Source organism: Momordica charantia (genome assembly GCF_013281855.1).
Source record: "Momordica charantia cultivar OHB3-1 chromosome 7 unlocalized genomic scaffold, Mcharantia_2.0 BLBB01000007.1, whole genome shotgun sequence".
Classification (NCBI taxonomy): Eukaryota; Viridiplantae; Streptophyta; class Magnoliopsida; order Cucurbitales; family Cucurbitaceae; genus Momordica; species Momordica charantia.
The window spans coordinates 1,494,068-1,508,253 of record NW_028275165.1 but is presented as its reverse complement, the minus strand read 5'-3'; the positions used below and the strand labels follow the sequence as shown (position 1 = coordinate 1,508,253).

Sequence of the window (14,186 nt, the reverse complement as noted above, 5' to 3'; positions counted from 1 at the left end):
AGCATTCTTCTTTCTTCCTTCTCTGCTGCACATCTTGTAAAGATCTTGGCTTTATGGTTTTTTGTTTGGTCAGGGGAGAAAGAGTTTAGAAAACCAAGCATGGTTTAAGCGAAAATCAATACACATTCAAAGAGTTGTACACGAGTTTGGCAAAGCATTCACCTGTATCTCAAAATCAATTAACAATGAGAGGAATAGTTCATGTATACTATAATTAAACATTTGTCAGGTCCTTTATCTTTTTCGCGTTGGATCCTTAACAAAAATATCATTTATGAAGAATTAGAAAAAAATTAGGAAAAAAAAAAAGAAAATTTGATGCATTATATTAATGACCAAGAGTGACATAAGAGTACATAGTAAGAAAGAAAAAAACATACATTGAAGTCAAATGACAAAGTCGGTGCATCTTTATCAGCAATATTTGATGCCCACTCAAGAAACAGATTGTGACATATCAACTGCCTTACCCCTACCCAATGTACCAAATAAGAAACAAATTAACTCTTTTTCTTATTTTTTTTTTATAGCTATTGTTTGATAACATTTTAACTCATTTCTACTTCAGTTTCTTCTTCTTCTTTTATTTTTTTTAAGAAGCAAAAATCAAAATAAATTCAGTTTCTTGTTCTTTTGTTTTTTCAAGAAACAAGAATCCAAATAAATTTTGAAAAATAAAGTCATTATCAAACGGCCCTTGTTTATCAAGTTTTATTACAAGAAGTGTTTCCGATGCTAATGGTGGGTTGTATGACTCGAGTAAGAAGTGCCAAATTTTTTAGTTAAATAGTCCAAGTGATTTTTTAAATTAAATTCTAAACTCACCTAAAGGGGTTACAAATTTTTGAGTTCGTTTGATTTTCGGGCAGAGAGAAAAGAACCAAATCAGTTCGGTTAAGCGGATATGAAAATCTGGTTCAGGTCGATTCGATGAAACTTTATATATATATATAATTTAGTCCGTCCTCCCCATCTTCTATTCATTTATGATGTGAAAGTGATATGATTTAAGATTTAGATAATTTAGATTTTCTATTAGGATCGGAATTGAAATTACATTTAATTTTAGATATTATTTTAATTTAAATGTTTTATTTATGATGAATTATAAAATAGGATGGTTTGTTTGTATCAAGAGGGAGAAGAAAAAGGAATACAATCAAATCATATTTTATTATTCTCTCAATTTTCTTTCCTCCCTAAAATTTGTCACTCCCCCTTTGATTTGAGGAGAAAAAAAACCAAAACATGTTGTTACGAGGGCCTCAACCATTAAAAAGTTGATCACATGACGTCGAGTCTGATATATACTTTTGAAGTTTAAAAGATAATCCCTAAAACATGTTCAACGTCACCCCTAATCGAGGTTAAACCGATGACTCGTGCAACTAGACATTTAATTGGTACACATGGATCTAGGGCGTCTTAGTTGGGACAGTAGATTATCATACCGTCGTCTTTTTTTTCTTGACAATGACTCATACTTCAAGCTTTGAAATCTTAGATATGCATAGGTCTTGTGATTTAACTTTCCTCTCATTTTGTTGGTTATACTCAGATCAGATGATTTTGGAACTGATTTGAATTTTTTTATTCCATGGAGTTGATGAACAAAATGTAAACAAATTCCTCATTGAAATATTATTCACCTTATAAAAACTTGTGGAAAAGTGTGTTCAGTAGTCAAAGAACCTACATGTCGTAAATTTGATATAAAAGATGGAAGTCACTTTCTTCTACTATTTTGCAACTATTTGAATTTCTAGTATTACTTTAGTTCATTTAACTTGATCGACTATCAATGCGTGGTGTCACGACCATACTGGTAGAGAATAGGTTGTGACACCCACGTAGTGGACAAGTGGTGGCGACATGCATATGTCGCCCGTCGGGCTATTTTGAGGATGCGACCAAGGAGGATGGTGCATCACCTATCACACCCCATGGATGTACTCAAGAACGCCTAGAGAAGGCATATGCAGAATGTAAGGCGAAGGCGATGTCAGTGGTGTCGGTGACAAGCTCAGTGGGGGCCAGTTGGGGCCCCGGGCCATGACCCTAGAAGTAAGGGTTCCGTCAAGAGTTTGGATGAGCGGCTTTAGAGTTAAATGCATATAAGTGAAATATGCAAGGACGCTAAGTTTCGTGTCAATCGGATTTCAGACGTGCGTTCTAGGTTGGCGAGTGACTCCTCACCACTTTGCACGTACATGTCTGCCAGACCAAGAATGCCTTAGAATGTACCTTAGGGGGAGGCATGGTGTTAGCTCTCTACCACCCCTGGGCCCTGTGGCTTAAGTGAGCTACCTCATGGCACATGCGTGTGTCATGGCGTGGGCGAGCGTTGCAAGACCAAGGTCTTGGGCGTCTTCCTTCGAGAATGGGAATCTCAAGGGCAGGGTCGGACGGCACCATGCCGACATTGCGCCTCGTCCCATGGGCTGGAGGTTGCACATAGGGGCCATTATGCGGTATGGTATGCTCGAACGACAAGGCACGGTTGCGGGAGTCGACGTGCCTCAATTATGTTCTGATGGATGAATGTCCGAAAAGTCTCAATCATAAATACAAGTCCATGGGTCGGTTCTCGGTATGCGTGCCCAAGTGATCAGCAAAGCCCGATGACATCCCGATGCTCGGGGTGGCATCCTACAGTACTGGTGGGCACCCGGTAAGTGAGAAAAAGCTAGTCTTGGCCCGTAAGCGGCAAAACTCATCACGATTGCCAAGTTTAGTCATTCCTTGTCCGGATCTCGGCAGGAATCATCCCGGCAGTACCCGGTAAGGCCGTTTAGCCCGTTATTGACTAGTTTCTCGGCATGAATGGTCTTAGAGGCGTTCGTTGGGCCCAATAAGCTAGTTTTGACATAGTTAAGCGGCAGGAATCTCCCAATTGTACCCGGTTGGCGTTTTAAGCTCGTTCTGACCCCGTTATAGGTCAGAACTCATCCCGGTAAGGTCCTGACTCATCGTAGGAGCGGGAGGGCCGAGTGGCCGAGAACCAAGATGGTTGGAAAAGCGAAATGAAGCTGAGTCGAGGAAGAAAGAACCTTGTCTAAGGTCCGACGAAGCCACAAAGGGCGCGAAAAATAGATTGGGGCTAGAGTTCCTCGTAAGGCTGGGCATGGTCGAGCTTAGATCATGACGCCGCGCAGTTGAAAAATGTATGACCGTGACACGTGGCACCTTGAGTTTACCCGATAATAATATATACTTCTAAATTAGAGATACAAGCATATTACTTCAAGGACGGAATAAAATGAACTTTATAATTTAAAGATATGTATCTAACCCATCTAAACTGCGGCCATTGTATAGTAATGAAAAGAATCCCGAAAGAATCAGTACACATCTCAATATGATTCAAACCCAGATGAAGTTCTATACATATATCAGAGAAAAAAGAATGAAGGAATCTGGTAGGATTTCTGAGAAATGATGGGTACTCTTTTTCTGAAGCTAAGATCAGCAAATTGTAGCATGATAAACCGATAGTATCGTATGAAATCGAAACAGCTTACCTGTGCAATGAAGTATGAGAATGAAATGTGCATTATGGTGCAAAACTGCAAGTGGTATTCATATAGTTGAGCTGATAAAATAATTATTTCCAAGAGATGAATTATTGCTTACATACTGTTCTTGCAAATCTCATCATGTGACATAAGATTCTACTTTAATCAAGTATCTCATTTCCTGTTGCTAAGGGGACTCCAAGGACAGCATAGAACAGTGAAAATATTAAAAAGTAATTACCTTAAAAAATCATCTTCAAAGGAAGATTAGTGCTTCCATCCCTTCAAATGTCCATCTTCCATGTATGGCTCCAGAAATCCAATGAACTGAATGGTGAAAAAAGTTTATCAAGACTATGATCTCTCAAGAAGTAGTCAACTAATTTCTCCATGGATAAACTCTCACTTAGCATACAGTTTCTTATTATTTTTTTTTTTAGTACAGTTTCTTAATGTTGGTATTTGGTAATATAGGAAAAAAAAGAAACATAATGAAATCAATTCGTCCCAATAGAGATGTAGTTTCTTTTCCAACAATTTTGTTCCCTCTACGACGTTCAAGGAATAACGAACAAGAGAATCCTAGAATATGATGGATACAACACTGTAACTACAAGACCCTATGAACTCGATAGTATGTAAGCAATTACATAGAAAAGAGAAGAAATTTTGAAAGAAACCATATATTTATAGCATTCAAATAGTTGCACGTCCCTGGGTGAAAGGACATACCCTTTCGTTTAAAGTTGTGTCTCTTACGAAGGACATACTCCCCAAGAAGAGCTATGAATCTTTAAAATTTGTTAAACGAATTTATTCATAATTTCCAACATTTTGAGGAAAGAAATGTTGGAAATTATTCTTTCCTCAAAATGTTGTAAAATTAGGAATAAATGAGCTAAAGTGAACATAACTCAACGGTAATGACACCTATTCCCTAACCAAAAAGACTGTGAGTTCGAATCCCCATCCCACGTGTTGTACTAAAAAAACATTTCTTTCCTTGAAAAATTGGAAAACAGTAATTTTCATATAACTTTATGGCATTACCAAACATAAATTGAGAATATATAAACAAGAGAAAGGTGTTGTATGAGAACGATACCTTGTTTCCATCTTTTGACCATCTGGCACCATACCCTTCTGCTATTCTTATCTCGAAAACTATCCCATGTGGTGGAACAATATGAATATTCAACCAGCAACAATGAGCTATCAAGTCAAGAATGCTATTCATAGCAAGCTTATTCTTATCATAATCTGGAGAAACAGATTGTTGTGCAAAGGATGATCAGTCAAGTACACTACACAATCTTTTTATATCAAATGAACTTCAATCCTTTTGATTTCTTATAAGTTATATAGAAACTAGTAATCATTCTTTTGAAACGTCCAAGTACTAGTCGCAATAGAGTGACAATCTGTATACATTTAGGTCCAACATAATTTTTAGCTTCAAATATTCATCATTATTTAAACCTCGTTCGATAACTATTTCATTTTTATTTTTTGCTTCGACACAATTTTTTTATATGTTTTTTTTATAACTTGAAATTGGAGCTTTGCTCCAGGGCACTAGACCTGAGAGACATCAAGGATTTTTGGTATTAAGCTCACCGAAAAGTTCAGACTTGAGTATGATCAAGAGACCCTAAGGTATTTCCAGACTGTCTCTTAGGAGCTATGTTTCACCGTTCTTAAAAACAAATTTGAGTTCTTGACCAAATTTCAAAGACAAAAATAAGTTTTTAAGCACTACTTTTTTTAGTTTTCAGAATTTGGCTTAGAATTTGAAAAAATTATTAAAAAGTAGATAAAACAAAGAAACACATGGGTGGAAGTAGTTTTTATATGCTTAACTTTTTTATTAAAGAACTAAAAATAAAATAGTTAACAAATGAGATCTTAGCTAACCAAAGAAGTTTATGGAATCATGACTTACCAGGTATGGTTTTTATGGTCAGAAAAATAAAACAATTGAGTACAAGAATATAAGTGACCTTAATCCTCATGAATAAAACAATAGAAAACATCATTTAACAACCAAAATTAAATATTGAACTGAAAGAAATAAAATAAAATAACAATGATAGTATTAAAAACTACTCACCATTTCCATCACAAGTACCCCAATATTTAGAGCTGGATCTATGGTGGTGCTTTGCCAAGGCCTTAGCTCCAATAGTCAACTTTATGCCTTTACCCTCAATCCATAAAAAAAGTTAACTTTCATAATTGGGCAACATAGTAATCACATAAAACAAATATTACTTTTTCTCTAATAAGAAGGCAACTTTCATTCAGATAAATGGAAGTACACAAAAGAGGCTACAAAAAGAATAAGCCCCAATAGAAGAGAGGGCTAAATATATCATTTTTTTGGATATTCGTGAGTGTCTGACAGCTTGCGTGCACCTCGACTAATCTCATGAGGCAGCTATCTAACCCTACAATATTTGATGACGGAAAACACATAAAAATTAATTCCTAAAGTAGGTGTGGCCATCCTGGGTTGGAATCCATTTTCTCTCAATTTCTCCTAGCCCCTTTGGACCAATGAGCCACCCAAGATGGTTTAGAGATAATATATCATTGAGGCCTTCGTTAAGATAAATGTATATATACTGCATTAAAATAACCTTAAACCTCTGCCCTTTCATTTTAAACTTCATTAAATACCATCCAATAGTTCTAGGACTTGCCAAAACCAACCTTTCCAAATTTCTCTGAATTTGCAAGTCTCTTTCCGAATGGTTTCATCCTCTGCCTGTAGGGAACATATAGACTAAACCTATAGCAACTTGGTCTAACTTTCCAGATCTTTTTCCTCTGTATTGAGTGGATACCTTTGGGATTTCTCTGACTGGTTCTATTTTTCCTTCTAAGAAATTTTGAGGATGAATTTAGAAGCAGAAGAGCAGCAGGGGAAGCACTTTTTTTTTTATAAGAAACTTAGAGAAACTTTCATTAATCACAAAAGAAAGATACAGCGAACCGGCTGGGTAGAGGCAACCCCACCCAAAACCTAGACCAACTCTTTCCAATTGTTCATGAACAAGGAGAGGTTGATATTACAAAAAAATTTTCCGTAATTAATACACCACCAAGAAACAGTGAATATGTTTTGGGAAGCACTTTGGTATATATATATTTTTTTAATAACTGGGAGTCAGAGCTTTGCTCCCCTGTACCTAGAGGCACCCGCGCCCGCCTCAAGGCCCAAAATCGGGAGACATCAAGGGTTTTTGGTATTAAACTCACCAGAAGGGTCGGACTTAAAACCTCTAAACTAGTATGACCCAGAGATCTCAAGTCATTGCCAACTAAGCTGCCCTTGAGGGCGGGAAGCACTTTGCTATTGCTTCCACATTTTCCTTTTGAGAAAAGAGATAAAGTTTTCACTAAAAGTTACAAGGTACCCTCAGTGATGCAAATAGAATGAGGATATTCTTGTCATATTTTTCATTCTGCTTGACACAGATTTTGCTGTGGTAATGATTTTCTCTTACAAGTTCTACAAGAGCTGTGTCATTTCATTTGGTCCTGATTTTATCGGAGACTTCACCCAAGAGAAGCTCTTGACAACCTTAATATCATAATCAAAACCAACCGTAACCTTAATTGTGGCTATTACCCGTGTAATTTCTCATTGATATTGTAATCCGATTTCAGTGCTAACAATAACAGATATCTCCAAACTTCTGAACACTTGAAGTAAACTAAACAGAACCAATAAAACTACACCAGCAACATGTATTTTTTGATATCCGTGAGTGTCCATACCAGCTTACACGCACGACTAATCTCATAGGGCAACCGCCTGACTCTACAACATTTTGTGTCGGAAACACATAGGAATTACTAATTCTTAAGGTAGGTGGCCATCATGGGGTTTGAACCAGCAACATGTATTATAACTCTGTTTGCTTGGGAGAAAAAGAGAAGCGACTCATCACGGAATATAGAATCGAACCTCGGGTTTATATGGAATCATAAATGATGATAAAAGAGCTGATCTTGGTGGGGGAAGCGCATCAGCAACCGTTCCTGTGGTATGTGTCAAACCTAGAAGAGCTTGAAGACCTTCATAACTCAGCCCCTGGACTAGAGAAATAGATAATCAAAAACAAACTAGATACCATGCACCTATATATGGTAATGTCAATGCAAAAATCCGCTCTATATGAGAACTGTTGTGAAAAGGAAACTACAGATGGAAAAATAAAGAAGACATCACAAAAACCCAGATATTATGTGAAAAAATCTTCCTAATTAAAGCCACAAGCCAAAATAGAAGGAATCTTCAAGAATGAAAATTGGTACAAGAATCTAAAATGTGCTACCAGTATGTCAATACAATGAACCGAAAAACTCCAAACCTAAACAATAAACCTATCAGCTTTATCATTCTTATTAATATTCATGGGGTTTCATCTCAGAACCAATTGGCAGTGAAAGTAGCCAATGTTTATTATAAACCTTGTTAGGTCCCTTATCTTTTCAAGGTGGGATCTTTAACATGCCCCTCAAGATCGTGACTCTTTTGGTTCATCGATTTTGGTCTGATGCTCGTTTGAGCTTTTTAGATTCTGCTACCATGTTAATGTTCATGGGTTCCATCTCAAAACCAATTGACAATGAGAGGAGTAGTCCACTTATATTATAAACCTTGTTAAGTCTCTTTTCAACGTGGAATCCTTAACGACTCTAAAAAGTAAAAATAAAAATAAAAACCTGTAAGCTTGATCCTTCCACTGCATCACATGGTTTTTCTTTTTCTATTTTTTATTTTTTAATGTTGCGCCGCAAACTTTTCAAGTTGGGCCATAGAAAATTCAAGTGACTACACAAAATATTTTCATGGCAATAGGAGATTGTCTTCATTTCTAGGTAGTGGGTACATAATTTTATCTGCAGCAAAGTGAATCACAAGGATACACTATACCATTTAAACCCTCACAAAATCTGAAGACAAAAGTTATTAGCTCTATCCTAAAGCTTCAAGCCTTAAGAAGTTGGGCAGTAGAATTTAATGTTCACAATTCACAAAACATAATTGAAGGACTAGCTGAATTGAACTCATACCCTCATCATGTACACTGATACTACTTTAATATCCTTATCATTAAAAAAATTCTTATGTGAAATATAAACTAACTACACATAGGACTAACTTCTTCTTTTTTTTTTTTTTCCCTCCAACTGGGAGTCGGAACTTTTGCTCCCCTACACACAGGGGCACCCGTGCCCCTTCCCAAGGCCCGAACCGGGAGACATAAATGATTTTTGATATTAAGCTTACCAGAAGGTTTGAACTTGAGACCTCTAAGCTAGTATGACCCAGAGACTCCAAGCCTTGCCAACTGGGCTGCCTTTGGAGACAACATAGGGCTAACTATTAACAACTTGATATAATAAATTCTGCAACTTTGGTGACTGGCACGCAACATGGACATATGACTTTGGACAAACAGATAGTTTAATTCGAATCGAGATTTAGTTCATAATATTCAAAATGACAAGTACGTGACGATCATGGTAAGGTGAAACCATAAATTTTAGCAAGAAAGAAAACTCACTGAGATTATTGAAGCAAAGGAAATGTAAGGCTGAAATGGCACGCTTGAAATACAGATAGCAAGAACACAGTCAGCCATTTCTTCGTCTTCTATGTTCAAATATTTTATAATTTGCAAACCTGAAGATATGTGCACCATAATCGTTCACTAACATAACTTCATGGTTTGAATTCTAAACAACTTCTCCATCTCTGTTTACTTCTTTCTTTAGTTTTGTTTTCCCTTTTATTATTCTCTTTCTCAAATATTCTATCTTTGCCAGAGTTACTGATCTTATCTTTTATGGTTGAATTAAATTAAACCTGTCAATGTTCATGATTTCCCAGAAGAACATGAAATGCATAAAAGAAGCAACCCCATAAAAGTTGATTTTTAATGAATTATTTCACCAAATAAACCAGTTCTATTTGAGTCAACAAGAATAACTAGCAAAGATGTTCTAAGTAGTAAGTAGTACATTTTTCTGATTATACTAAAACTTGGTGATTATTTGATATCTAATCAGTCTCTGCTTTTATGTTTTGGGAAACAAGGAATACTATAAATATCCTAAAATTTCATTTGGCAAGCTTATTTTCATCAATTATTCCAAAAACAGTGATCTGGTCACGTCAATATTTTAGACTTCATTTTGATATTTTCTTCATTTTTCTTTTCTTTTAAAAATTGGGAGTCGAATCTTTGCTCCCCTATACCCAGGGGCACTCGTGACCGCCCCAAGACTCAAACCCGAGAGACATTAAGAATGTTTTATATTAAGCTCACTGGAAGGTTTTAACTTGAGACCTCTAAGCTAATATGAACATGAGACTCCAAACTCTTGCCAACCAACTACCCATGGGAGTGATATTTAAATTCGTTTTTAAATTCAATATTTTAAAATTGTGAAAGTAGAGTAAAATTTCAACAATATGGAACCTTATGTCTCTCACATAGAGCATAGTTTCTCTCTATAAGAATTCTCTCCCGCTCTCATAAAAGAAAATTCTATTTTACCATTTTCCAAAAAGTAGATTCTGCCAAACACACTCTATTTACTATATTTTGAAAATTCAATCACAAACATAGTTCTCCAGATTTCAAATTCAAGAATCTGCTTTCAGATTCTGCTATCAAAATCCATTTTCAGGTTCAAGAAATACGATGATTAAAGCCTTGTTCTTAGATCACAAACCAAATGGAGCTTTAAATATCATCTGAAATTTGATCCAAATTTCAAAAATATTACATATACGCTACGATGTAGTAGTACATTTGCCAATATGAAAAATGTTGTATAATTATTTAAATGGTCAAGCAAAGGTTGTATAGATAGATTACCTTCGTCTATGCTTTCAACGCCAGGCAGAATGCTTTGAAGATTTTCAGACTCCAACATATCAGAAAATGACACATACCGGCGAACATCCTTCAATACTTCACAAGTTACAGAGAATAAAGCCAAACCAAATGGAAACAAAGTAGAAAGCAAGAACACATTTTACCGAGATTTCAAATACAAGACATTTATTGAACATAATTAGCATTCCTGGTTCAAGTCTGCAGTCAGGAAGGAAAGGGGAAAAGGCTGGATCAAAAACAGGAATTTACAATTTAAAAAAAAAAAAAAAGAAACTAGCATAAATCAAAACAGGAGAGCTACACTGATAAGGAAACTATGGAGTATGGACCCAAGTAAATAATATTTGTTAAGATACCATCTTTCTTTTTGTTTTCTAATGACTCGGAGTCGGAGCTTTGCTCTCCTATACTCAGGGACACCTGGGACACCTGCACCCGTCCCAAGGCCTGGATTCGTGAAACATTAAGGGTTTTCAAACTTGAGACTTATAAACTAATACGACCAAGAGGCCCCTACCTTTGCCAACTGGCTGCCCCTGAGGCTGTTAGGATATCATTTTAACTTAGTCATATTTTAACTTAGTCATATTTAAAGTGAGAGTTGAAATTAAAATTATACGATGATCATGTGATAACGAGGAATACCTATCATATTTGCCCAAATCATACTTTGCTTCAATTGATTTTTGGCCATCTACAAACAAATTTAGAAGGCAATCCGTATTGAAATGATGAATAAACAAACCAAGGAACTTTGGAGAAACCTATTGCTCTTGATTAACGTTGACTTTCAATTCACAATACCTTTTAGCTGCGTAAAGAAAGGCTCATCAACATAAAGTTCAAGGATTACAGTCTTCAGTATCTGCTGAAATAAAAGAATCTTTTAAAAAGTTGGTCTTATCAGTTAATGTTTCAAGAGAGAAATTGCCATCCATCACTTACCTGCACCATTTCTAACCCCTTATCCATAATCAGCTTCAGCCATTCTTGCTCTTTCTGCTTCAAAGAACTTTCTCCAGTCATCATTGACATTCTCCTATAATTTGGACAGAAGGTGCCAGAACACAGGGATTCCCACAAAGCTGATGCTAAACGCTTGTATAAAGGATATGGAGGCACTCCTTCAAAAAAGACCAAACAATTTTGTGGTCATGCCATCGTGCTAAATAAAAAAGTCATCCTAATGAACTATTGACAGCCTGAAAAGGGCATGAAAAGAAACTCTTTAAGTAAACAGGGCATTCGTCTCCTCCAATAGAACAAGGCAAGCATGAGGAGGCTGACAGGAAAAATTCTCCTGAGAAATTTAAGGAAAGCAAGAAAAACCACACGAATTAACGTGGAAACTATTCTACTATGTGAAAAATTACACAAATTTCTCTCTAACCCCAATTACACAAAACACAAACCTAATATATCAATAAAAACAAAAATAAAAAAAGATATGGTTATGTAAGTCGATTATCTCATTCAGTTTGAAAATTCGTGTAAAAGTTGGTAATTTGACTTTCTAATAGAGTCGTTAGTTTCGCAGCTCTGGAAAAGTCTTCCATGATTCTGGGAAATGGGGTCGAGCTTGATCAAAGTAGAAGGACAATGCTGCTTTAGAAAAGAATTAATAAAGAGAGAACAAATATCATGAATCAGGAGACCTAATCCCAAACCGCACTTGGAGGGCACAAGCTTCAATTCTAATATTTTGCGAAAATCCAACAGAGGCTCTATTTGTTTACCTGCTGTGAAGTGTGATAACGGGTTGGAAGTGGAAGGATCATGTTGAAGGAGAGCAGAGCAGAAGCCACCAGAGAGACCCAAATCGAAGTCTAGAGTTCCTTTTATGGAAGACTGCAGAATGAACATGAGCAGCTCCGCCACGCAGTCCTTCATAGGAATGGGAATGTCGCCACCGCCGCAGGTACTCATTCTCCAGCTCCCATAAATCAAGCACAAGCTTATCAAAGCAATTCTCTGCAGCCCTTCAAAGAAATAATCTCTTCACAATCTTTCATATAAGCGTCAAGAGAGAGATTAAAGATGATAATTTTACTTGACTATCCTCAGATACGGGAAGTCTTTGAGGATTAATCGCCAATGGGAGAAAAGACAATAAATTCTTACGTATTCAGCTCTGATTTTTTTTTTTTTTTTTTTTGTTTCTCGTAAATTTCCATCACAATTCACACTGTTTTGCTGTTTAAAGTTAACAAATCTCGATACCACTTTTTTTTTATCGATATTATTAAGATTTAAGAAAAAGAAAGCTTAATAAAGATTACTTTTTCATGCAGGTATTCAATTTCTGCCACCGGACTGCACGACTCAAGTTGCGGTTCGTTAAGAAAACAATTAACACACTCAAAGAAGTAGTTTTTTATTTAATTTCTATGTTAATTGTTTCTTAACTGAGTCCAAAAAGTACGAACGAGCGCTCGACTCAAAAATGGAATTCAGTCCAAAACTAATGAATTCAAAAGAGGCATCGAAGGGACCTATCTGAGTATTTATAATAGACATGAGCTACTTCTCTCATTGCCAATTAGTTTTGAGATCAAACTCCATAAATATGACTTGATATTAGAGCAGTTTATGACCATCTCCAACTTACCCAATCTAACCATGACACTCGGCAGTAGTGAGTGGCCGTCTCTGTAATTGAATCAACTACTAAATCAAATCACCTCTATTAAAATGGATAAAGGGAACTTCCTACTGTGGCAAAATTTGGCCTATCCTGAGAAGCTACAAGTCGTTTGACTATCTTGTGGGAGACAAGTCATGCCATCTCATATATCTTCTTCCCCCACTTTAAAACCCTGTATACGAGACGTGGATCGCAATAGATCAATTGAGAGGACGTCCTGTGTCTGAACCCCTGCATTGTCGTTTCCTCCCAATTTATTATGATTTCCACTCGTTGGGCTTTTGTGCAATGTTCCAAGCCCACAAGTGGACGGTTAGATATCCAATATATGAATTAAATTTACCCAACTCATTAGCTTACGATTTTGATTTTCGGTTGAGTGGTTTTTATTCATCATGAGTCCAAAAACCTCAAATGAGCACTCGATCCAAAAATGGGATCCGATCCAATATTGAGCTACTCATCTCATTGTCAATTGATTTTGAGATGGAACCCATAGTATGGTTTGTGTTATTGATCTTTTATATCTTATAAATATTTCAGAAAGAATAATATCTATTTAATATGATTAAATTTTGATTTGAAGATCCTTTGTTCTCGATGTTATCAGTTGGTTAATTGTGTGCTGTTGATGCATAAAATGTCGAGGCCAATCGAACCGGGTGATTCGAATTTGACCCGATGGGTTGTTAATAGGGGGAAGACGAATTCTTGACTCGAATGGTTGGATCGAAGATGATCTGCACAAAGAAAATGTGAGCTAATGCCGGCGAGGTGCTGACATACACTCTGATGCTTAAGTACTTGATAACAAGAAAGAAAGAGAATTGCGTAGAAGTGTAGTGAGTTGTCGTTGAACCTCAATTTGACTGGGATCTTCGTCTTTATAGGCTCATGGAGGGAGGAAGAAGATGTATTTCCTTCCAAGTAATATGGCCGGGCTAAGATGCCTACGGTGGAGGCGTGCGCACGACACTAGGTATGGCACGAAGGTGTGTAGAGTAGTAGGCCGCCATGGTGGCGTGCGCTTCATGCTCTAGCAAAGGTGGCTGTGGTGACCACAAAGGAGAAGGGGGCACCACGACCGCTTGGGTAGCGCTCGCTTTG

The 14,186-nt window shown here is 36.6% G+C and overlaps 1 protein-coding gene across 4 annotated transcripts; it reads right to left on the bottom strand.

Moving 5' to 3' along the window:
• Positions 1-3,553: 3,553 nt before the first annotated feature.
• On the bottom strand, positions 3,554-12,507 carry LOC111014716 (RNA-binding ASCH domain protein). Of its 4 annotated transcripts, none has more exons than XM_022289519.2 (11): positions 12,172-12,506; positions 11,381-11,559; positions 11,240-11,303; positions 11,081-11,129; positions 10,579-10,633; positions 10,415-10,502; positions 9,095-9,213; positions 7,489-7,614; positions 5,626-5,719; positions 4,621-4,775; positions 3,554-3,842 (listed from the first exon to the last, which is right to left on the bottom strand). In XM_022289519.2, the coding sequence occupies exons 1-11, from the start codon at positions 12,359-12,361 to the stop codon at positions 3,783-3,785; spliced, it is 1,179 nt and encodes a 392-aa protein (XP_022145211.1). In that variant the 5' UTR covers positions 12,362-12,506; the 3' UTR covers positions 3,554-3,782. The 4 variants fall into 4 exon arrangements, with proteins under 4 accessions (XP_022145211.1, XP_022145213.1, XP_087982746.1 ...); XM_022289521.2 differs by having other exon boundaries at positions 11,240-11,300; positions 12,172-12,504; XM_088126620.1 differs by lacking the exon at positions 9,095-9,213 and having other exon boundaries at positions 7,489-7,619; positions 12,172-12,507.
• Positions 12,508-14,186: the final 1,679 nt, after the last annotated feature.